We start from the raw sequence: 26,567 nt of genomic DNA, 5'->3' as shown, positions 1-26,567 counted from the left end.
TCTGGCTTTAAAAAATGTGTTAAATACCTTGGGTTTTCAAATTAAGACTACTTCCTCTTTTGGGTAGGAACAGTGATTTGGGCTGTATTTGTACACAAATGCAAAAATGCCAAGATGAGATAAAGGAGACTACAAGTATTTTCATCTGGTTTTCTTTTCCTAAGGAGCCGTGGTGTCACAGTGGTTAAGCACTCGGCTGCTAACTGAAAAGTTAGTGATTCGACCCTTCCTCTCTTTCCTATAGGGTCGCTGTGAGTTGGAATTGACTCCATGGCAATGGATTTGGCTTGGTTTTCTATTTCTTACATAATCAGAACTGTGCTTTTTGAATTCAAAGTTAATAAAACTTTCTCATGGATGCTTCCAGAATAATATTCTCACAATATACTGTCATTGTGATACGTATTCCTTGTTCTTGACACTTCCCCAAGTATCCCAAACTTTTGTGTGGTATTGAGTTATAGGATTTCAACTGAGGCAGAAGTAGCAAGTCCAAATTCATATATCTCATGCACTAAATAGGGAATTAGGGAGAACAAGTCTTACTTTTCAGAATTTTGAAGTAATTTCCTTTGTATTACCTGTCTACTTTAAGAAGGTTCATGATATTGCCAACTTACCCTGGTCAGAAGCTCATTCATTTCTGTCACGAGTGTATTCAGATTGCCCTCTGCCAACTGAATGAGTCTTTCTGGGGCCCGTTGAGGTGAGAGCAAGTGCTGAAAAACATTCAGTTCCATAGAGTTTAGTAAATGGCCTCACAGTGACCACAGGGCTGTGCATTTAACAGAACATATTATTCCTTTATATACAAAGAACCTAACCTTTTTTTCAAAGAAAAGAGACTGTTTTAAGATTGAGCACATACTGGATATTCAGGCAAATAATAACAATAGCTATAATTTATTGAGAAATTACTATATACCAGGCTTTTTTTTGTCTTGTGTTGTTTTGTCATTTAATTATTACAATAGCTCTGTGAGGTAAATGTTATTACATTTTATTAGGAGAAAACTGTGGTTGGAAGAGGGTTAAAAATCTGTACAAGAACACAGTTCATAAGGGGTAGAGTCAAGAGTAACTCTTCTGTTTGACTCTTTAAGCCTAGCATTCCAATCAACAGACACAGTGTCTTGGTTATCTAGTGCTGCTATAACAGAAATACCACAGGTGGATGGCTTTAACAAAGAGAAATTTATTTCTTCACAGCAAAGTAGGCCAAATGTCCAAATTCAAGGTGTCAGCTCCAAGGAAAGCCTTTCTCGTTAGCCTTCTCATCAATGTTCCCCTGGACTAGGAGCTTCTTCATGCAGGGGACCTTGGGTCCAAAGGAGGCACTCTTTCTGCTTGCTCCCCTTTCCTTTTATCTTGAGAGATAAAAGGTGAAGCAGGCCACACCCCAGGGAAACTCCCTTTAGCTTGGACCAGGGAGGTGACCTGAGTAATGCTGGTGTTACAATCCCACCCTAATCCTCTCAACATAAAATTACAATCACAAAATGGAGGACAACCACACAATACTGGGAATCATGCCTAACCAAGTTGAGATACACATTTTTGGGGGGCATAATTCGATCCATGACACACAGTTTGCAAGTAAAAAAGAGAAAAGCAGCCCCTGACATCAGGATCTGGCCAGGCACTAACTAATTGGCCTGGCCTCACTGTTGTAGGAGCTGGTCTGGCATTCACAGCTAGGTAACGGTCTTCTTCTGCTGAACATAATCTCACGGAATTCCAACTGTGATTGTTAAGGCTGTGTGTCACCTTGGCTGGGCTATGATTCTCAGTGGTTTAGTAGTTATGATGTAGTTTGGAAGTCATATGACGATGTGACCACCTCCATGATAGAATCTGATATAATGTGATCGCCGCCATGATGGGATGCACTGTGAGTAGGCAATCAGTTGACAGGAAGTTTCCTTGGGGATGTGGCTAGCATCTAATATAGTTGGACTTTCTGGCAAGGTTCATGGGCCTTTGCTCACAGTGGATCCTGCAGCTGGCTCCTGTTTGTCTGACCTCTGGTTCTTGGGACTTAAGCCAGCAGCTTATCTGCCATCTTGCCTGCAGATCTTGGGAACTGTTGTTTTCAGCAGCCTGTGAGTCAGAGCCCTGCTGTCTGACTTGTCAGTCTTGGGTTCACCAGCCCCTTTGGCTACGTGAATCAGGAGAAGCTTCCAGCCTGTCTCATGGACTTGGAATGTTCCAGCCTCAACAACCAAGTGAGCCATTTCCTTAATATTAATCTCTCTGTGTGTATTTATATGCTTTACTGGTTTTGCTTCTTTAGAGAACTCAGCCTAAGACACGAACATTAGACAAGGTCATTCTGTGACAGTGATGGATGAAACAAAAAACTAAACTGTAATCTGTCTAAGTACAACAAGAACATGGCCTCTGACAAACAACAAAAACACCAAAACAAAAAACAAAAAACACCTCATTTCCTGTGCTTCCTCACCAATCATAGCTTTGGCTTCCCTCTGTTCTCTCCTCTTTCTACATAAAATTCATTGGAATATACAATCAGAGAATTAACCCCACTTCCTGATAACACCTTATTCAGAGAAAACCCCTGCTACCTTGAACCTTACCCAAAATTGTCCGGTACCAACCAAAATATTCTAAGATGTTATTCCTAACACCTCTTATTGAGACACCCAATCCCCCAGGGTGTACAGTGCTCTTGTTGCAAGGAATTAATAAACCCAACTCGGTTCCATCACCTTTGTTCTTGGTGGTCTTTGGTTGGAACCTGGAGAGCATTGACACAGTTAAAGGAACTGAGCTTTAAGAAGGTTACAAAACTTACTTAGGGCTTTGAAATATTGATACGGGATCTTAATTATCCAGATATCAAATGAACTTAAAAAAAAATCAAAGAATCAAGAAATCTTGGAATCGTTGATCAAAATGATCTTGTTTTTTCTTAAGATTCAGGCATGACTGAATCTATTAGCTTAGATGATGTACACAGGCTAGAACTTCCTAGACTCTTCCATAAGGCCCTTAAGTGCTGCATCCTCTATTTCTTATGTTTGTTTATTTTAATCTGTTATATCCAACTGAAATATTTCCTTTTCTAATTTAATGTCTTTTTTGTATTCCCTCCACAAACAAAAAAAAATAACTGGTCAGCATTTTATTTATTAAAACTCTTCACATCCCTGAATACTGGGCCTACAAGGTAAACTCCAATTCCTCTACCTGGCTTTCAAAGTTGTTCTTCATATCACCTTGCCCCACTTAAGTCTTCAGTCTTATCTTTCACTAGCAGGCTTGAATTCTAATGTCTGCCAGAAAGGCCTGGCTAATTCACACCTCTGACTCAGCTCGTGGCTTTCTCAAGCACGATTCAGTGGCAAGAGCATGCATGGGCTGTAGGTCAGGGAGACCTCACTACATGCTGGCTGGGTATTCCCAGGTAGGTTATTTTTTCTCTCTGAACTTTGCAAAAGGCAGTTTCATTCCCACAGGCCCTGAAGTTGTACTGCCTCTTTGTAAGTTGTAGCTCTTCACTTAGTAGCCATGTGACCTTGTGCCTCACATGTAAGTGCTCCGTGCCTCAGTTTCCCAAGCTGAAAAACGTGAATAATGCCATATTCCTTTTCTAATTGGAGTTTCTGTAAGTTTATGGACAATAATCCACATAAGGCTTTAGTCACATGCTTAGCTAGCACAGAGTGTCCAATAAATGTTCCTTATTATTGCTATCATCATTACTGGCTTCTTCTTCTGGGAATAGAGAATATAATACTTACCTCAAAGGCTATGGTCAGGATTAAATAACATGTTCCCTATAAGAGTGTCTGCCAATCCCTAACGAATAAATCTTAGATTTCTCCTTTTGGTCCCCACACATTTTTCTCCGCCTAAGAAAAGGGTGTCTGTCTTTCCTGTAAGTCCCAAGTTATATTACGCCCTTGTTAGTGGTGTGTATCCTGGTTAGTCTGAATGGTTTCTCCAGTCTGTGAATTGTACCATGGTTCCAATTTTTAGAAAGCACATGGTAATTATGTATGCGGTTTTTGGTAATTGCTTGACTATTGCTTCTCTAAGACAATGACCATTTCATAGGAGTCATGAAGCTACCAGGGTACCAAGTGCAATAACTGGCATTCTTTCTCAATAAATACCTGATAACTGCCTGGTAGTAAATAAGTAGCCACCTCACATAAATTTTTCATCAGGTGAAATAGATGCAATTTCCTTAACCTTTCCTCTATTCCATTAACTACTGAATGTGGTATCTATTTTTTTAGAGTAGTGCTTCTGAAATTGATACTTGTTAAAGTACTTTCAAGAGTCTACTAGTGCTCTGATACAAAAATTTAATGATGTGTTTTCATGTTGATAATAACCTTGTTTATTAATGCAAGCACTTCTGGAACCCTGGGTGGGCACCTAAGAGATAAATGTTGCCACCTGAGCTCAGTGTCTACCTGTGCACGTGTGTTTGATCACATGGCATACTGGGTATATAAGCCATATGAACATGCCAAGTGATGTCAAATGTCATGTCAAATGTCATGTTGCAAAGGGCTCTCTAGTTCAAATCGTGGGAAGGTGGGAGAACTGAGGTGCCACGTGTCTCGTGCTGATGAGGGAACCTGTGTGGAAGTAGTTAGTATCATATTCTTGTTGTAAGCAGCAATTTACTTTCAGCAAACAACATCTGTTGCTTTATATTAATGTTTTTAATTTGAATTTTATTGGTTTTATAGGTGTTTTTAAAGATTAATTCATCTGATTTTATAAGAGCTATAAGTATGAGAAGTTCATGCCTGGTTTTATGTTTGTACATATTTATGTAACATAATAAAATGAATTTAGGTCAACACTAGGGGGTGCATAAGACTCTCGTCCCTTAGTAGTAAACTGTGTATTAAAAAACAGTTCTCAAATCTGAAAAACACTGAATGAGACAGTTAAGAAACTGCTGCTTCCCTTGATTTGAGGTAGTGGACAGAACATTCACCAATTATGGCCAATACTGCTTGGAAAGAACTGTCACTCTGTCCCCTGGCTCTTGCTGTTACTGCACCAACCTACCTTTAGTTCTTGAGTCGTGTTTTCGAGACTGTACAGCATTTTATAGGGAGCAGGCAGCGGACCAGTGAGGTTGATGCTCATGGCCATCTGTTCCAGGCGAGCCAAGTCACCGAGAAGAAGGCCCGTGCACTCATCTCCACAAACTGTGAAAGGAAAGTGACAAAGAATATTTACTTCTGCTAAACATCCCAGGCAGATGTTCAAAGACTTCAGCTCTGAAATATTTTATGGTCCATGTATACTTCTGTGAAAGATGATGCTACTCGTCTCAGATAATTAACACAATCAAATGAATGACAGCTGAAAAAAGATGAAAAGAACAGAAGAATAGACATGCCTGTTGCTCAGAACCTGAAATAGGGATGATGATATCAACCAAGAAACCAAGGAGGAGCAAATAGATTTTGTGAAAAAATAATGTATTGCAGGAGTACCAGGGGGAAAGAGGATACCTAAAATATAACAGATGATAAATATTTCACATGAGCAATCTAGAGGAAACCAGCAAAGAGTGAATAATGTTTCAGAGTCTGAAAATGTATGCAAATATGTGCAGTGCTACATTACATTACACCGTAGAGTATCTGTTGTAATTTGCCCTCCACATCCTTCATGTATTACATGTCGAAAAACTGTGTAGCTTTTTAACTTAACATTTATGGGGCAGGATTTTTTTTTTTAAGTAAAAACTACAAAGTTTTTTTCTTTATAATTTAAGTTTTTTTTTTTTCTCATGATGATATTTGCTTATTTATTTATTTATTTACGTACTTGCCAACTTTTCCTCTTCAGTTCCCAGCACCTTACTACCCATGATTAGATGCAGTCCCACAAATCCAGTCTTATGGATAATTGCTAAGGCCCGGGAACAATTTCATTCCTCAAGTAGCCAAAAGTGCTAATTTCTGACCTATCCTTTTTTCAATGATTAGAGAAAGAACTATTCAAATTTAGTGTGGAGGGCCTAAGTGGGGGCTGGTGGCGGAGTTGGTGGACTGGGAAATGGATTGCTGTCTCTTCATGATGAGATTAACCTCATAAACAGGAGTCCAGTTTCTAAAAGTGAAATCTACTCGTTCTTCGGAGGATATGAAAAATGTATAGACTTCAGTCCAAACTTTTCAGTTTTGCATCCCGGATTAATGAGCTCTATCTTAAAAAAAAAAAAAAAAAGTTTTTTTTTGGATCTTCTCCATGCCAAGGGGCATGTACCACCATACTTCTGATAGGCATCCATGTACACAGTTCCCATTTCTTATATTCTGCAGGTGGAGGTCTCAGAGCCATATGCGTGTTAGAAGGGAGGAAAATACATGACGGAAAACACTGAGATTTGGAACGGCTTTGGATCATGCCCCAAACTGGCAAGAATTCAATTTCTTCTCTAAGTAGCACTCCCCTGTGCTGCCTAATGGAGAGAAAACCATTAACTAAAGCTTGTAAACAAAGAGAAGTACTTCAGAGGGTGACTTTTTGATAGAACAGCAGTAGAGGTGAGTTACAATATCCCTTCATGGGGATTAAATGTCCCCAGCACAGCTTTTTATAAATCAGCTCCTTGCAGGTGACACCTGCAACTGTAGAGTGTCACCTGCAGGGGCTTTGCAAGCTCCGGCTGCTTTAGTAGCCCAGTGAACAAAGAAGCTTTGGAGGGAGGTGCTGACATCTGTAACTCGAGCCTCTTACTCTCTTACTCTTCTGATCAGGATTAAGGAGAATTTGCTCTGAATAGAAAGTAAGTAAAAGGAAGAGAATATTGTGGCTATTCCTTCTCTAATTCCCATATCCTTAGTTCACTCCCAGTACTTGAGAAGCTTCAGCATCCCTATTTAAAAGAAACAATTATAGAAAACACACCATAGAACACAATTAGGTGCCAAACTGACCATGTCTAAACACCAAAACCCATCCACAGTCTGGTTCTCAAACTTTAGCAGGCATCGGAATCACCTGGAGGATTCTGTTAAATCACAGATGACTGAAGCACACAGAGCTTCTGATTCCAGAGGTCTGAGGTATGGTCTGAAAATGCATTTTTTACAAGTACCAGGTAACAATGATACTGCTGGTCTGGGGATCACTCTTTGAGTAGCAACTGGGCAAAGACTATTGGCATCACTTACATAATCTTGGGCCCTGCCCTAGATTTATTAAGTCAGAATCTACATTTTAGTAAGATCTCCTGTGTACTTCACAGATTGGAACGCACTGCCCTAGATCAGAGGTTCTCAACCTGCTCACACTAGAATCTTATGCTAATTTAAACAATACAGGTACCTGGGTCCTTCTCCTCCTGACCTTCAGAGAATCTGATTTAATTGGTCTGTGATAGGCTACAGGCACCAGTATTTTTAAAAAATTCCTGATGATTCGATTACGCAGCCAGGGTTTAGAACCTCTAGACCAGATGATGCACTTTAGGAATGTTCAATATTAAAGGAAAGTTTGGAGAAGGCTGCTTCATTTGTTGTCTCTTCTGTCTAAAACACTAACCCCCCATCTTCACCCCACTGGCTCCTGGATACTTTGGTCTTAGTGCAAATATTACTTCATCAGAGGGGAAGGTCCTGATGACTCTGAACTTACCTGTTCCCATCAGTCACTATCACATTCCCTTTGTTGTGTTATCTTCTCATGTGCACATGAGCTACCTTATTGTTTTTTAATTATATTTTTTATAATAAACAAACAAAAAAAACAACCATTATTTCCAACTCAAAGCAACCCTATAAGATAGAGTAGAGCTGGTGCTGGGTTCTTTTTTTGGTTTGCCCCATAGGGTTCCCAAGGAGTGACCAGTGGATTCAAACTGCCAATCTTTAGGCTAGCAGCTGAGCTCTTAACCACTACGCCACCATGGCTCCATTTGTTATAATCTTATTTATTTATTATTTGTCCTTCACTAGAGAAGGGACCTAAAGCACCTTTGTCACAGTGCCTAAGGCAGTGTCTTGCACAGTAAATATTTTTACACTATCTTTGTGAAAGAAAAGCAAAAAAAAAAAAAAAAAAAAATTCAAGCATGGAATATACACATGTACTTGAGATGGTGAGAAGATCAGGAAGTTAGATTGCTGGAAGAAGAGGAGAGGAGAGAGAAAGAGAGAAGGAAGTTGACTGAGCAGGAAACTTCTGAATGTGAGAAGGAGATAGGTGATCTGATGAGGACAGGCAAAGGAGAACCACACAACTGTGTGAGGAGCAGGGTAACAGGATAAAAGCAGTGGTTAGAGACAGAGGAAGAAAACTGGCTTGTGATTGGAAAAGGCAGAGACTGACTGCGTTCTGGAGCTGATGACTATGGTACTCACATGAGATAATTCAATTTTGACCCTGGGAAGAGAGGTTGGAAAGGAGGAACAGAAAATAGAGATACAAAACATTAAGAAAGAAAGAATGCAGTGGGGTTACTGATCTGACAAAGCCAATGCTAACTCTCTGGGGTAGATTAAAAAAGGTTACCTCTTTGCTGATCCTCCCGCTAAGAGGTAGAGTTTATTTACCTTTCCCTTGAATCTGAGTTGGCCTTATGACTTCCTCTGACAACAGAATGTGGCAGAGGGACACTGTATGACTTTTGAGCCTCAGTCTCAAGGGGTTTTGCAGTTTTTGCTTCCATGCTCTTGGAACCCTACTGCCTTGTGAACAACCCCAGTCTAGATACCACATGTGGCCATGTGGCAGAGAAAGAGAAGCAGGTTCCGCTGAGGCCTCACCATGTGAATGAGTCCATCTGGAACCCCCCTGCCCCCCAGGCATGACAACAAAAGGCCTGTCCAACTGAGCCCAGTCTCAATTGCCAGCCTAAGACCCAAACCCAAACCTGTTGCCGTTGAGTCGATTCCGACTCATAGTGACCCTATAGAACAGAGCAGTATTGCCCCATAGGGTTTCCAAAGAGCTGTGGGTGAATTCGAACTGCCGACCTTTTTTTGCTTAGCAACCAAGCTTTTAAGTTGTAAAGAAATACATAGTAGTTGTTTTAAGCTTCTAAATTTCAGAGTAGCAGCCATAGATAACTGACAGATTTCCCCCAAGTTCTGCATGTGTGATTTAGAGTGCATGTTCAGATTGAAGACTTTCAAGTTGCAACTCATAGGGTAAAAAATAAGCACTAGAAACGCTTCTTAATTATATGAAAAATTATGAAGACTATGAAGGGTCTTTTCTCCACAGAGTCCAAGTACTGCACTGTTTATAAAACTTCACTTGACTTCTAGTGAAGACATAGTTTTGGCAGATGTTCCCAGGATGTAAGCAAGCAATTTGCTTTCTTTTCACTTTGAAGATCTTTTACTTTGAAAGATACTTGGTAATATGAAGTCTCACAACACTTTTTTAGGGCAGTGTGTTCTCCAGGAATCCTTTACTACTCCTCCCTCTACTTTTCCTATAATTTATATCCCACCTATTTCCAAGAAAGAATTGAGTCAACTTGTTGATAATGACCTGGGTAGAGGCTCCTTGATGATGGTTCTAGAAATTTCCAGGGAAATATATCTACAGTTTTCTCAGTTTTTACTTCATACAAGAATAAACCAGAGACCAGAATGCAGAAATAGATCTGATTTACTGTAATATACTACAGAATAAATTGGTGAGCTACAGTGCCAAGAGGCATAATGAATACTGATTTTTCTCTCATTTATTCTACCCCCTGCCCATCTGTTTTGGTTCCTCATCTTCAGTTGTTGAAATGAAAGTGTATTTAATTGCTCTTTCAAAGACTCATAGATTCCATTTTATGTCTCTGTGTCCAAAGGTCTATTATCATCCCACGTCTCTGCATTTGCTTTCTGGGGAACAAAGTACAAGTATATTTCCATAAGTGAGAGCTAAATTTTATAGCATGCTCCAAGTAATATGCTAACATCTGTCTAAACTGGTCAGAAAGACTTATGATTATGACAGCTATGGGGATTTTTTTAAAGCTTCTGAAGAAGCCTAGTTCATGCAGTTATAAGATAAATATGTGAGGTAAATTTGACCTTTACTTAATGATTTGCTATTTTATTTTGACACAAAATATTTTACTTATACCAGAATCTATTTTTATTTGCCCTCAAGAAGTGTGAAGTGTCTGGCAACAAACACTGGAAATGAGATACAAATTGAAACCAAATTTAATGCACTATGATAGGGAAGATGTGAAGAGTATAAAGACGTGCAATATTCACATTATGTAAACAACTGTTCTTTGATAAGGGTGCAGCAACTGCTCAGTGAAAATTAACATTTATCTTATAATCAAGACCCCCAAAAGACCCTTCCATACCATTCTCCCATTTCAGCAATCCAGATAAGGTTGTAAAGTGATATCCTGCCTAAAATGTATGGGAGCAAAAATAAATATTTCAAGACTATGATTATATTTTCCATGACTAAATGTTTCCGAGGCTTTGCCTATAAAAGTGTCAGGATAGATTTGTGTCTGGTATTAACAAATGCAGTGCTAAATTCAGATCGTTATAGCTGGGCACACGTAAGGGGCAAATCATGCAGCTCGTATTACGGATCTTTGTGCTAGCAATTAGTGCAAAATAGTGCATTTCTACTGGAGTCCCCCATGCATGATAACTACTGGCTTACTGGCACTGAAAATTCCCGCGCTGCATCCAAAGAAAGAAGCTGAAGCCACAATGAGGACACGGGATATTTTTGAAAAGGCCAAAACTATTTACCAATTTTAGGTAAAGATACACAAATTGTCTGCTTTAATCACACAGAGGTAAAATGAGCAAATATACATTTCTAACAGAAGGTAAAATTTATGTCTCCGTGTGTGTGTGTTTTAAGTCTTTTACATGAATCCCATTGTTAGTTTTGTAGGTCTGGATTTTAAATTCCTCTCTTTCCCCTTTTGCCTTCAATAAGAAATTTTTATATGAACATGTATTTAGGGTTTAGAAAATGGATTTAGTTAGTCTATATTATTTTAAATAAATAGAAATTAATTATTTATTATTATTATTATTATTATTATTGCTTTCAGACCCATTAAAATGGCCTTTTGGCCTGCTATTTCTTTGAACTAAAAGTAGAGGGGGTTTGGTTTAACTCTTAAACCCTGGCTGTTTCTTAATCTGCTAACGGAGCAGCTTTCTTAGTGTGATTTACTGTCTGATCCCCAATAACTAAGAACATTATTTCTGAATCAGCTCACTGTACCATAGTATTGTTTGCCTGGACCTGCACTAAGAAGGTGGACAACACGTAATTCAAACATCTTTTTCTAACAAAACAGATAAGGAGAAAGTGCAGACAGGGTGAGCTGAAGTTGCTTCTATGGGTTCCTTGAACCCTGTCTTTGAACAATAGGGCATATCTTAGAGTCCTAGGCAACTATGCCTTACATACCTGCTGTTGAATAGAAACTAGTACTTAGGGAATAAGGGGGTGCAAAGAGAAGACAACATTTAGGGGGCTAAGATAGAGGGTGATGACATGTCCAACCAGTGGTCATAACTCTTTAAATAGCAGTTGAAGATTAAATGATATTTTTTCATCATCTTTACCATAGAAAGGCCTGTTTCCCTTAAAACTATCAACCACATTCCACTATTTTGTCCCTGCTTTCATAAATGGGGAGCAATAACTGCCACTAGTAGTCATTTTTGATCATAAATGGGCAGTAGTATTCTAGTGATAATATCAAAGGACCTCTGCATTATTGTGATAAAATTCTTGCAGGCAACTGTCTATTAAAAACAACAATCTTGATTGCATCTTTGCTAATTTAGTATCAAGGTAAGATGGAAGTTTAGACCTAAGGATTCACCAAGTGGCTGGAATGTGAATACTGCACAGAGCCAAGGTGAGTTATACCATTTGGCTGGGTGTATCTTGGCTTGCAAGTTAAAAAACAAAACAAACAACAACAACAAAAATATATATATACACACACATTTCATGATCACTTTAGCAACACTGGAACACAAAGCACCATCTTATATGTTCTGTTAAAAAAATATGACTATAAATAATGAAACTGATAGATCCCTAATGCCTCATATACAGTGATTAAAAATATGAACCAGCAATTTAGTATTTATAAAATGCTATTTCAGGCACTCTTTTAGGAGTAACATCGTGCCAACAGCTACTAATTTTAATTCTGTTCTCGGAGAGTAATATATTTTACTATGCTACTCACAAACTATTTTAAACATCACGTGCATTTATTTTCTGGGTTAACTATTAGGTCTACGGAAAATGGGACATGAACAAATCCAAGTTTTGTATTTCGCAATACGAAACTTTATCCTTAAATAACTGCTTTCTTACTCATTCTCAAATTTCTGAAAAGCAGGTGGCTGTCCTTATTTTATAAAATGACACGTAAATTATGAATGAGGGTTGAAAAAGGAGGGTGCATTTTTATTAACCTATCTTCATAAGAAGTCCTGCTTTTGAGAAGTCCCCTAAAATATCTATTCAAAACTCACCAACATGCATAAGGGAAGAACACATTGTACAGCTGCCCCAAATAATTCCCATTAGAAAAAAAACAAAAGGGCCTTGAAGGAAATCTGAGTATCCAGCTAGTGTGTCTTCTACCTAACAGAGAACAGGACTCCACTGGACAATCTCTGGTGAATAAAAAACTATCATGACTATCATAATGGTTTAAATCTTAAAGAAAAAAGCCTCATTGATTAGCAGACAAAAAAAAAAAAAATATACTTATTTACCTTATAAAACCTGCAGTCTAGTGGATTCCGACTCATAGTGACCCTAAAGGACAGAGTAGAACTGTCCCATTGGGTTTTCAAAGAACGCCTGGTGGATTCGAACTGCCGACTTTTTGGTTAGCAGCTGTAGCTCTTAACCTCTATGCCACCAGGGTTTCCTACTGACCTTATATACATATTTAAAATTTATCATTTTCTATTTTTAGTCCATTTAATCTTTATTCTCCATAGAGGTAAAACAGGCACAAAGCCCAGAAGAAGTAAATGAATAAAGAACTGCATTGGTTCACATTGAATATACTGGCAAAACCAAGTTTGCTTTCTGCATATTGCATTGGCAGCCAGCATAGGTGTTAAGAAAATAAGATTTGCAAGACAGACCTAGGTTCAAATCATGGTTCTGTAGAAAAATCACTGTATATCTTAGGAAAGTGACTTAAACCACGTAAGTTCAGTTGTATCACACATTGGAGATAATAACATATATGGATGTTTTGAGTGTTACAAGAACAGTAGATAAGGTGCTTAACACAGTATCTGTGCCATCAGGGCTGCTGGCAAATGGTAAGCTCTCAAAAACTTACTATTGTGGTTAAACTATGTGTAGGTGCCTGCAATCTGAAGGCAGGCACCTATATTTCTTAGGGGCAACAAGGCATTAACTCTGCTTTCTTCCCTGAATAAAGATGGCTTTGGTGGGTTGAATTTGGCTAATTATGAGAGACTACGGTGTCTATAAATATTTCCTAATAAGGGCATATATATATGTAGTATGTGTGTGTGTGTGTGTAAATTCTTCACAATTGTAATGAAAACCCCACTTAAAAAAGGCCTGTGTCCTGTACGAAACTCACCATGTTGGATGCAGTAAGACCCTGCCTTGCTCACTGGCTATTGTCCCTGGAAGCTACAAGTATCTTTCAGGGATTTAGTGGCCAAGGAAAGCTCTTCTATGATTTATTTTATTTGCTCTGTGTGAGATCCCTTCAGCACAATTTTATATCCTTTCTTCAATAAATTAAGAACTTAATCTAATGTTACAGTGATAGGTTCTTTCTACCAATACTCAACTCACTTACGATATGCAATGATCATGCCTAGGTCTTTTCTCAGACTTTTTGTGTGTGTGTGGGGTGGGGGGGAGCATGGGTATATTTATACAAATCCATGATGTGAGTCAAATTAAATTGTATTTCCTAGAGAATTAACCAATCAAAACTAAACCAATGCCATTGCCGTCGAGTCGATTCTGGCTCGTAAAAACCCTGTAGGACAGAGTAGAACAGCCCCATAGGGCTTCCAAGGAGCGGCTGGTGGATTCAAATTGCTGACCTTTTGTTTAGCAGCCTTAGCTCTTAACCACTGCACCACCAGGGCTCCAGAGAATTAACTAAAGGGAGTAAAATTAAAAGTGTAGCTACATGTTGCCACACTGAGTGTTAAAATTTATATTTATCTAATAGGAGAAACATCTTATTTCCTACAGTCTGCACCATTAACAACCAGCGCCAGAGACATTTCTGTTACAATATATACACTCTCCGGCCTGAGCCAGGCTACCTTCCCCCACTCACACCTCCAGGCCTTATAAAATTCCACTATGATCACTTGTGATAAAATAAGCCCTGCAGGTCAAACACACCAGGTGAATTCATTCTTTGAATGAATTCTGATTTAGTTTAAGGATATAGAAATACATTAAAAAGAGAATTGAAGATAAGCCAGAGTTGTGTCCTCACCTAGTTGTGCCTCATTTTGTTATCTCATTTCAAAAGTAGGAGTAGAAACTGAGTCCTGGAAAGGTGAACGTAATAGAACCATGCATATTGTTCTATTATGAGAAAATGGGTAAGATGAGAAGAAAAGCATACAAGCATAATTCTCACATTTAACCTCACAAGGGGTAAAGAGAAAATATTTCAAGAAATAAGTGAAAATCACTATATCTCAAGAGCAGCATAAGAGAAATCTATACAGCATAATTATAAAATAATTATAAATGCTTTAGAAAGAGGTCTAGATATCAAAAACTTTCCCTTAATTTAACACCTTTTATAGCAGAAAAATTACTATTATTTAATCCTCCAGAAGAATATTAAAATTTCCAGGACACAGCAAGTGAAGAATAGCATGGATGCCGTTAGAAATACATTGCCCTGTCGGACAAGAATAACGTCCCATGAACACAATAAGACTGCTCTAACACCGTAACCAGAAGACTGGCACTTTTGCCAGTTATCACCTGTGGTAACTGGGTATTAGAAATTCACATATATGACAGGAAAAAAAATGAGTTTTTTTACAGTAAATTTATTTAAAATGCATTGACCATCAGCAGAAAATGAAATTAGCATGATTGCTATTTCAAGAAAAATTAAAATTGATGGGCAGAAGGACAATTTTCTTTAAAAAAGAAATGTTCGGAAAATTATCCCACCATTTTATTGTCTCAGATTTTGATGTTTTATTATTTAATTTTTGTGTTTCACATTAAATGTGATCTTTTTATTTCAAGTTTACTACTAAATAATCATTAAAATTAATGATTAAAAATTTAGGGACCATGTATATTAGTGTTAATATTAGAAGTGCCTACATATGATACAGTTATGTGTATAAAAAAATATATATATATTTTTATACATATTAATAATTTAACTTGTAAGCAATATTAAGCCTAATTAGGTTACTTTATTAGTCCATCTCTTTAAAAAAAAATAAATTTTTTTTTTAAAATATGATAGTTGGGAAGAGTGAATATGCATATACCAATAACTGAATATAATAATGTATATTAAATGTTACATTTAATCTCTCTCATTAACCTTGACTTTAAAAAACAATTAAGTGCAATGCATTTATTGTTAGAGGTGATTAAAATACAAAGAAAAATAACTTATAAAACCTGTTTTCCCAAAGAAGCCCTGGTGGCACTGTGGTTAAGAGCTATGGCTGTTAACCAAGAGGCCAGTAGTTCGAATCTACCAGCTATTCCTTGGAGTTCTCCTATGGGGCAGTTCTACTTTGACTATAGGATCACTCTTAGAGTTGGAATTAACTCGATGGCAATGAGTTTTTGGATTTTCCCAAAGAAACTTGGTCTTAACTTATGGTGTATTTCTTTAGCCAGCCTTAGCTTAGAGGTAACAAAAATTTTTCTAATTAAAGTGCTATTAAGAATTATATACACATATGATGCTGAAACAAAAAAAAAACTGACATGTATACATTAAAATTGGCAAATGTTGAAATAAAAGGTCCTAAAATATTTTTTAAAATATTTTACATTTTTATTTGTTAAAGGTAATTATGATAACTAATATAAATTCCCTTAAGGAAAAGAATACCATAGTATAACACTTCCTCCCTAAATTTATAAATAAACTATTTTTTATTAGAATTTATGTAAGATCCAGGAATTATATTTAATTACTGATATTTGATGCATTTTCCACATGGCGTTACTGAATCCAGAAACAATAAAATCAATGAGCAGAATGTTCTTCACTTATCATCCATGTGTATAAAAATACTTGAGTTCATTTTTGCTGCTTCTAGATTTTATAGTCCAAGAAAAGTTATAGAGCAGTAGACCCATAGATTTCTGTAAGAGCTGGGAAAACAAAAAGGCCATTGTAATTGAAGGTATAAAGTGCCTGTCCAGCTGATTACAAATTCAGGAGGATTCTAAGAAAAATTACTATACTCGGACCTTTAATCTGTCACAAAGGCAATGTAGGCAAAACTGCAAACCCTGAGATGAACAAAAAAATAAATAAATAAACTATGCCTTCAGGAGCTTTGTTGTAGGTCTTCAGTGAACTGACTGAAGCATACTGTGGATTTTCTCAGGATGGAGACAAGAACAGCAGGTGAACAGCAGAAGGTGGACAGACAGTGTCAGAAGGAATGAAGAGTAGCACTAGCTATTTCAAAAAAGAGAGGGAGAGAGAGAAAGCCACTCTTTCTCATTGGAAATGAGACAGAAGTGGAACCGAGGCCCCCAGAGCTGATAGTTAAGTTAGTATACGTACAAACACACTCCATGCCCTCTCTCGCATGCCAGTGCTTGCAGCCGTCACACTTCTGCCCTGTGGCTCCAGGTCGGCACGTGCAGAGCCCTGTGACTGGGTCACAAGGGACAGGAAGTGAGCCATGGGGGTCACACTCACATTCTTGGCAGGAACCTCCTGGGCTTCTTGGACTTCCAGTATAGCCAGGGGTGCACCTGGATTTAAACAGTAACAAAGCAAAAGAGGTTACTGACAAGCTGTGTTTCTATGTTGTGTGGGTGTTTTGTTTTGAATGAAACAAAAATGTTATCAAGAGTCTATAGATCAAGTGTCAGCAAATTTTTTTTTCTTGAAGGGCCAGATAGTAAATATTTTAGTCTTTGCAAGCCAAGAGGCAAAATCAAGGCTATTATGCATGTATTTATAGAAAGGAGAGAAAACAAATTTTCACATATATTTTTAACTGATGGGATACAAAATATAATAAATGAGTACAAATTATTTTGTAAATGTCAATCTACATATGAGAAGAGAGAAATTATTTTTGAGTTATAAAACTTTATTAATTGAGGTGCAACTTTAGGGTTTCGTATCATCAAATTGGTTATAAACCTTCACCTGTAAACTCAAATGTTTTAGCTTGAGTGCCATATGGGCACTCAAGACAATGGCCCAATTTGACTCACGGTCCACTGTTTGCCAACCATTGCTCTGGTTCATAAATTTTTCATTAAAGTCCTCTTTTTTTTCCCCTTCATTAGTGATGAATAAAATTACATACTGACTCCTGGGCTTTCCTAGACTCATGTATCTTAGAAATCGAAATGACTAAATAATACAATCCTTCAGTTTTACTAATGAACAAAAAGATGGATATAAGTGGCAAGAAGACAGGCTTCCTATCTCATTCTGTCAGTTTTTCCTTTCTACCACATGTTCCTCAAGATGGATCTTTTCATTGTGTTTCTCTGGGAGAAAGTTAGTGTTATGCAAATAAATTATTAAAACACCGATTTGAGAAACTAGAAAAAGAAATCCAATTGGACTAACCCAAAATACAATGTACTCATCTGCTTCTCTACCCATTCACGCATCCTTCATCTAAGTACGGACTGCAGTGGGTTATGATACTGGAAGTTTGATAACTTACAAGATGCTAACAGGGCCATATGTTCTGGTTTTCCCAGGACGGTCCCAGTTCATCTGCTGCCCTGGCTTAATAAATAAAAATGCTTCCTGTTCCTCTTGAGAGTGTCCTGTATAGGACAATAAACTATATATATGCTCAGCTTAAATACAACAAACAGGTAGAATTTTTGTTCAGGAAATAAGTATGGGAGGAAGTTGATAAGTAGTAGGGAGCTGGGGTCAAAAGTTATAAACATTGGCTAGATAATTCTGGACCATTTTTAGTAGCTTAGGATCTACATGGCTAATTGTGAGAGTCCCTGGATGGCACACAAGTTTAAGCATTTTACTGGCCTAAAGGTTGGCAGCTTGAACCCATTCAGAGGCACCTAGGAAGACAGGCCTGGAGATCTGCTTCAAAAGGTCACAGCCCTGAAAACCCAATGGAGCAGTTCAACTCTGCACACATGGGGTCACCATGAGTCAGAATCAACTCCGTGGCAACTAAGAACAACAACAATTGTGGCAGTAATTCACCCTGTGATGGCGAGAAAGGGCACAGAAGGAAGAGAAGTCTTTGTAACATTAGGCTTGTATATATAAATTGAAAATGCTCAATAAAAGAATAATGGAAATGAGTATACTTCAATTTGCAGGCAAAATAATTCTGTTAAAGTAGGTTCAGATTGCTTAAATGCTCAAATGGTTTATTACAAGAGTAACTAAGAAAAAGTATAGGGAAGGTTTCTACATTACAGGGGTACTTAAGACATTTTAGCAGTTTTGGGCCAGGGCTGATGAGTTTTGACAGGTCATGAGGTGATTGAAATGACTGAAGAAGCTCTCAGAACTGGAACAAATTTATTTGAGGTTAAAATAAAAAATTTAACCAAGACCTTTGCTTTAATTTACCTGAATAAAAGCAATTTTTCCGGGAAATATAACCTGATGGTTTATCTGTTTGAGAGGATGAATGCAGGGCTGTAACAACGTTTGAGAACTGCAAAAACAATTCAAGCCGTTCATACTGAGAGTGTATGGGCCCTCATCTATATGCTATACGAACTGTCAACTCGTATTGATTAAATGTTAATGAACATTAGAAAAAATACATTTTCTGTGATCATGCTGCCTTAAGGTAATAACTGTCATTTCAATGCGCCCTTCCAGCCTTTTCTCATGTATACATGCTTTCTTTGATAGTGGTAACTCTAATTTAAATGTAGCTATACCATCACTTTTTTTCATAAATTACTATATATAATCCCCTTGGTGTCCAGAGATGCTTTTAATCATTTTTATAAGGACACAAAATATATATTAGCCTAAACACAGATACCAAAGCACACTGGTGGAGATATGATTTTTATATATATTGTAAAAATACACATAATAATATATAATCTCAATACCACATATATATATATAATATTAAAATATATATATATGTCTCCAGGACAAATGGAAATAATTTTGGATTTTGTATTGTTTTGGGTTATTTAATTGCTGCTCATTTCTGTTGGCATGGACATTGTAAATGTAATATTATATATATATGGATGTATTGGATATTGTGTTCAGAGTGCCCACATACAGAGTTATTTGGAAATATACTTTGAAAGCTTATAGAGACCATGATTGAATTGGAATGTACAAAAGTTGGGTTTTATTATTATTTACTTAATTTTTGCCATTATTAATATAGTCATTGATGGTTGTATCAAAAGAAGAGCCTTAAGTGGGTGATGATAAAATTAATATTGTTTATATTTTCAAAGACACTCATTATTTAAGAAAGTATACCCAGGAAAATCCCACAAAGAAATAGGTTAAGCAGGACATGGAAAAGAAAGAATCCAGCAAGGATGTGATTTCAGGTAAAGTACTAGCCTCAGTCTGATTCCAAGGAGAGCTCTAAATCATAAATAACACCTCAGAATTTGTTCTGCTTTGAGGCAAAGGAGCTGGACTTTTGTATTCCCACACTAGGAAGTCATGGCTATGGGTCACCGGAGGAAGGGGGGTAAATTCTCAGGCATTTTTGCCTTTCTCAGGGAGAGGAAAAGGTGCCCTGGTGGTGCAAATGATTGATGGATTGACACAGTGGCTGCAACAACGGGTTCAAGCATAACAATGATTAAGAGGATGGCGCAGGACTGGGCAGCGTTTCGTTCTGTGGTACACAGGGTTGCTATGAGTCGGAAACAACTCGATGGCACCTAACAACAACAACATCATCATGTGTTATTAATAATTTTAATAATTAATGTTACTCTGTTACATAGAGGCAATATAAAAATACTAAAGTGAGTTTTGATAAGTTTGAATATACAGGATGCTTATTTGCAGAAAATATGGATCAGAAAGATATTACTTGTACCCTTAGCAGATAGTGTGGAAATGTATTCCTTATTTTACCATTTGTATTAAATTTATTATTCAATTTAATAGCTATAATACATGTATTATCAGATTTGTAAGAAATATGGTGAAAGGAAGCATGTAAATAATTTTGCTTGCCTATTGAAAGGGAGAACTGAACAACAAATACTTTGTTTTTTGGGTTGCACTAAAATTCTTGAAAACATTCATATTCTGAATTATGTATACACTTACTAGTGTAGTGCCTTTGTGCTTTCATGCAGTTATTGCAGCACAGTATTTAGCAATAAATTAGAATGAGAATTATGTGACCAGCTTTTTACTATTGGTAACTACAGATGAGCTTTTGGAAATTAATTTATTTGTTCTTATAGAAATATATATATAAATATACATACACAGATATACGTATACACACACACATATACTATATATATACTCTCTCCTTACTTATCAACATGGTTAGGTTCCAAAGACCTGGTCATTATGCAAAACCAGTGTTATGCAAAAATGGAGGATGACCACATCAGATCACAAAATAGAGGATGACTACATCATTACCCATAAAGCTCATTGCTGCTGAGTCAATTCCAACTCATTGTAGCCCTATAGGACAGAGTAAAACTGCCCCATAGGGTTTCAAAGGCATGGCTAGTGGATTTGAACTGTCGACATTTTGGTTAGCAGCCAAGCTCTTAATCACTGTGCCACATCATTACATAACAGCCAAATTATAGCATTACATAATTGTCAAATCCATCATTATATAACTGCCAAGATACATCATTACATAACTGCCAAATTATGCCATTATATAACTGTCAAACCACTGAGAATCAGGGCCCAGTCAAGTTGACACACGATCGTAGTCATCAAAGCCAGCATTATTCTCGCCTTGTAACTCTGCTTTTGTTACTTCCGGTTGTACGTCATTAATGTGCAAATTAGTCACAGAGTAGATTTTTTACTTTTGTCGTAAATGTGAAATGTCAAATAATGAGATAGTGGATAAGTGAGGAGAAAGAATACACACACACTAAAATATAAATTAGGTAATTGTGAAATGATTTGGAATCATTGAAAATCTAAACATAAGATGGAAGCAAACAACATCTTTCTTTGCAGAAAGTCTAAATACAGAAAAATGGTTTTGAAACCATATAATTAAAAGTACTAAAAAAAAAAATTAAAAGTACTAGAGATATGAAAATAATGAAATTATGAAAATAATGAAAACTTTTCTCTTGAGACCTTTTATGATCTCTATGTGTCATTACGTTCTATGTAGCATTATCTCTGTGTATCATTGCCATTCGTACCTTTCACAGTACTGGCCTTCATATCCCCGTGGACAAGCACTGCAGCGGTAATCATCAAGGCCTTCCATGACACAAGTAGGACTGAAACTAAATCAGAAAAAAAAATTTTTTTGTAAAAAAAAATTTAACCTATTTCTTTATGAAATTAGGTATACCCATCCATTATAAAGGAGCCCTAGTGATGCAACTGTTAAGTGCTCAGTTGCTAACCAAAAGGTTGGCTGTTGGAACCCATCCAGTTTCTCTGTAGGATAAAGACCCATTGATCTTCTCCCATAAAGATTACAGCCTAGAAAACCTTATGGGACAATTCTACTTAGTATATGGGGTCACTATGAGTTGAAATCGACTTGACAACTCCTAACAACAACATCCATCATCAGAAGGTCCCCTGGTGGTGCAGATAGTTTGCACTTGGCTACTAAAAAGCTGGCAGTTCAGATCCACCCAGTGGTGCCATGAAAAAAGACCTCCCGGGTGATCTATTTCCGTAAGATTACAGTCATAGAAAAATCTATGGAGTGAAGTTCTATTCTGAAACACATGGGGTCACCATGAGTTAGAATCAACTCAGTGGCACCAGTCTTTTTCTTTTTTTTAGTATCCATTATCAAGGTGATTAGGACTTCTTATAGGTGGTCATAAATGCCATATATATAATTATTGAAAACATTCTTATTGAAGGGTAGAATATCAATGTTGGATATTGTGTATAAAGTTCCCATGTACAGATTTATCTGAAAATAAATGAGTTAATACTTTCAATACTTACAACCAGTAAATAAATATTGGTTTGTTTTTCAGATATTCACAGTGCATTACACTAAACATCTTAAAATTTGGAATTTTTATAAGTATAAGACAGTCATGAAAATATTAAACACCTAGAAAATACATACTGCTTTTTGCTCATTAAAAAAAATGATTAGAACGAACATTTGTCTGATAGTAGAATAAAAAAAAATTTTTTTTTCTTCCAGCTTAAAAAAAAGGTGTGGCATAAAAGCTATGTAATTTTTTTCTGAAAATTCAGCCAAATTGCCACCGGCATTTCAACACATGAAGTGTGAATAAACATCTCACTTAAAAGAGTGACTTTTCTAATTTACATCAGATTTCAAACTACATTTTACTGTAAACACAGAGTAATGTGATTTAGTGCAAAGAAAGATGAAAAGCTTTCTAACTTGAAAAGGAATAAGATTTACTGTCTATTTTATGTTTTTTCCAATAATTAAATCTTAGATAACTTGCCTTGTGTCTTCACTGCAATACTGGTAGACCACAATAAGTCTGCCTTGCTCCTGGATTTCTGATTATCTCACTTTACAAAATATAGACTTAGAAAGACTTGGAAGTTATACCTAACATGTAGTTTTGGGTGGCTACAGACTTCTCTAAAAGGTACGTAGGGCTGCATTCCCACTGGATAAAACTGCATGGTGCACTGGGAATTTAGGAAGAAAAAAACATATTTGTTGAAAAATGTTGCAATGCTTTCAAAATCATTTTTCTTTTTGCTGGTCCAGCTAAATCAGCTGATGCTAAAAAAGCAATAAGGTGAATAAGCCAGGGCTGGAAACCCTGGTAGTGTAGTGGTTAAGTGCTATGGCTGCTAACCAAAGGGTTGACAGTTCAAATCCGCCAGGCGCTCCTTGGAAACTCTATGGGGCAGTTCTACCCTGTCCTATAGTGTCGCTATGAGTTGGAATCGACTCAACGGCACTGTTTTTTTTTTTTTTTGGTTTAGAACTCCTATTGGTCAGGTGCCATTAGGACCCTTTACTTTACCAAGCATGATGTCCTTCCCCAGGGACTGTCTCTCCTGGTAACGTGTCCAAACTACATGGAACAAAGTCTTAACCATTCTCGCTTCTAAGGAGTATTCTGAGTGTGTTTGGAAACTTCCAGTACAGATTTATTCCTTCTTTTGGCAGTCCATGGTATATTCAGTATTCTTCACCCCCACCATAATTTCAAAGGCATCAGTACTTCTTTGGTCTTCCGTATTCATTGTTCAGCTTTCACATGCATATGGGTTGATTGAAAAGCCTTGGCTTGGTCAGGTGCATCTTAGTCCTCAAGGTAATATTTTTGCTTTTTAACACTTTAAAGAGGTCTTTTTTTTTTTTTTTTTTTGCAGTAGATTTGCCCATTGAAATCTGTTGTTTAATTTCTTGACTGCTGCTTCCATAGGTGTCGACTGTGGATCCAAGTAAAATGAAATCCTTGACAAGTTCAATTTTTTCTCTGTTTATCATGATATTGCTTATTGGTCCAGTTGCAAGGATTTTTGTTTTCTTTATGTTGAGGTGTAATCCATACAGAAGGCTGTAGTCTTTGATTTTCATCAGTAAGTGCTTCAAGTCCTCTTCACTTTGAGCAAGCAAAGCAGTGTCATCTGCATGCATGCTGCAGGTTGTTAATGAGTCTTCCTCCAATCCTGAAGCTGTACTCTTCTTCACACAGTCCAGTTTCTCAGATTATTTGCCCAGCATAAAGACTGAATAGGTATGGTGAAAGGGTACAGCCCTGATGTACCCCTTTCCTGATTTTAAATCATGCATTATTCCCTTATGCTGTTCTAACAACTGCCTCTTGGTCTATGTCCGGGTTTCTCATGAGCACAATTAAGTGTTCTGGAATTCCCGCTGCTATCCATAAGATTTTTACTGGCCAATTTTTTTCACAAGTCGATGGCCATGTCCTTCTTCCCAGTCTGGAAGTTTTGCTGAAACCTGTGCACCATGGCTGATCCTGCTAGTATCTGAAGTATCAATGGCATAGCTTCCAGCATCAAAGCAACACACATGCCCCCACAGTACTACAAACTGACAGACAAGTGGTAGAGGATGGTACTTTAGCTGTCTTCTAATGTATTAAATCAATAGTACATGAATGAGTAATGAACTCTAGCCTTTGCAAAATATGTGAACAAATGCTACTCACAAACTCATTATGTAACAAATTTATTTTTTGCTTTCATAAAAATAGAAAGACATAATTGACACATTCTGCCAAGTTTTTAGCTCTTCACTTTAAAGCTTATGCTGAGTGTGTGCACCACCTCCCCCACACACTCACAAAAACACATATACATATAAAAGCCCTTGGAAACAGATTCTAGACATATTAAATGAAACTCTTGAGCACTTACATAGTTGAATTACAATCCTTTATGGTAAAATATCTATCTCAAAGTATTGCACAAAAATGCAGTATTTTTCCCTGAATATTCGATAGTCATAATTTTTATGATTACGATATTATGACAAATTGTGTTTTTACTTATCTCACATGACCAAATCAAAAACAAAATCCATTGCCATCAAGTTGATTCTGACTCATGGCGACCCCATGTGTTACAGAGTAGAACTGTTCCATAGCTTTTCTTGGCTGTAATCTTTATAAAACCAGATTGACAGGCTTTCTTTCCATGTCACTGCTGGATGGGTTTGAACCTCCAACCTTTAGGTTAGTAGTTGAGCGCAAACTATTTGTGCCATCCAGGGACCATACCACATAACAGGACTTATGAAAAGTAGGAGTCACATCTTGCTTGATGTCAGAGTTAATGCCTTCTGTTCACAACTCTCTCATCTGCTCTCAATCCTCATATTGTGTGTGGGACCACTCAGAAATCCTTGTGCTTTTCTCTTGATGACCATCTCTTACATTTCTCTATCATTGCTTATTCCAAACTCCCTTCAACAGAATTTTCAAAATTTCATATTCTATTACTCTGTGTCATCCCCTGTGGGCACTACAGGATGAACTGGCAACCTGGATACCACTCCATTGTAGTAATTTTCCTAATTCTTCTTTGCTGGATTTACCTCATGCCCTTGTTCTCTTAATATGCTTCATGGCTCAGTCTTCCAGCCCTTCTTCTCCACTCCTCCTCTCTCCTTCTTCCTTCCTTTCCTTTCTCACTCCCTTCCTTTCCCGCCTCACTCTGAAATGATCCTATTTAGTCCTAAAGGCTTTAAATATCATATCTCCTGGATAACTCATTCATTTACATCTTTAGTCCTTCTCTTGATCTGAGTTCCAGGCTTGGATATCTAATTTTATACTCAAATCTCTAGTAACTAATAAACATTTCAAATTTAACAGATTTAAAACTGAGCTCCAGATATACACCTCCAAGAAGTCCCTTCTATAGTTTTCTCATTCCAGTCAATGGTCACTCTATTCTTCTCTTTGCTTTTCTAAAGAACATGGAGTCAACTTTATCTCCCTTCTCTCACGCTCCTCATATATTCCATCTTCAAATACCTCTGGTGATGCCCTCACAAACATCACTGCATTACCCTGTACCAAACCGCTCCCTCTCTTGCTTGGAACTAGTGTCTCTGCTTCTACCTGTCCTTGCTTCAGGTTACTTTCAATACAACAGCCAGAGTGAGCTTTTAAGACGTAAGTCAGATCCCATCATCCATTATCTGACCTCTGGATTGAAGTTTTCCAATGGCTTCCTATTATATTTTGTCCTCAGGATATGAATTAGCCATTGGAATTACCCTAGTCTCATATACTGCAACCCACCTTCTAACTCACTCTGCTCCAGACACTCTGGCCTTTTGCTGTCTACCAAGCATGGGCCAAGCATGGACCTGTCTCTGGGCCACTGCACTTGCTCTACCTCCAGATATTCACACAGCTCATACTGCATTCAAGTCCCTGCACAAACCTCCCCTGTTTGTGGAGATCTTCCTTCACCACTCTATTTAAAATGGTACCTCAGTCACTCGAAATTCACTTGGCCTGCTTTATTTTTCTTAGTTGCACTTGTCTCTGCCTGATATTATATATCTATTTGTTTACCATCTTACTGTCTTATTAAGTGTAAGCTCTGAGAAGGCAGGACACTTGGACTGTTTTGTTCACTTGAAGAACCATGCCTGGCATAGAGTTATTGAATAAAAGAATAAGATACTATGTTTAGCCTTAAGAAATTTATAATTTTGTGTGAGGGA

The 26,567-nt window shown here is 37.3% G+C and overlaps 1 protein-coding gene across 2 annotated transcripts in view; it reads right to left on the bottom strand.

The window, feature by feature from the left end:
- Positions 1–26,567, bottom strand: part of LAMA2 (laminin subunit alpha 2) — a 717,179-nt gene that overhangs the window by 170,350 nt on the left and 520,262 nt on the right. For both annotated transcript variants that reach the window (XM_049901052.1, XM_049901136.1), the window contains exons 31-34: positions 21,589–21,675; positions 16,781–16,974; positions 5,056–5,198; positions 621–719 (exon numbers count right to left, since the gene is read on the bottom strand). In XM_049901052.1, the coding sequence (XP_049757009.1) occupies positions 621–719; positions 5,056–5,198; positions 16,781–16,974; positions 21,589–21,675 (523 nt within the window). The remainder of the gene's footprint in view (positions 1–620; positions 720–5,055; positions 5,199–16,780; positions 16,975–21,588; positions 21,676–26,567) is intronic.

This window comes from Elephas maximus, chromosome 1, assembly GCF_024166365.1.
Source record: "Elephas maximus indicus isolate mEleMax1 chromosome 1, mEleMax1 primary haplotype, whole genome shotgun sequence".
Lineage (NCBI taxonomy): Eukaryota > Metazoa > Chordata > Mammalia > Proboscidea > Elephantidae > Elephas > Elephas maximus.
Note: the sequence above shows the minus strand (reverse complement) of the source record. Positions and strands in the feature narration are given on the sequence as shown.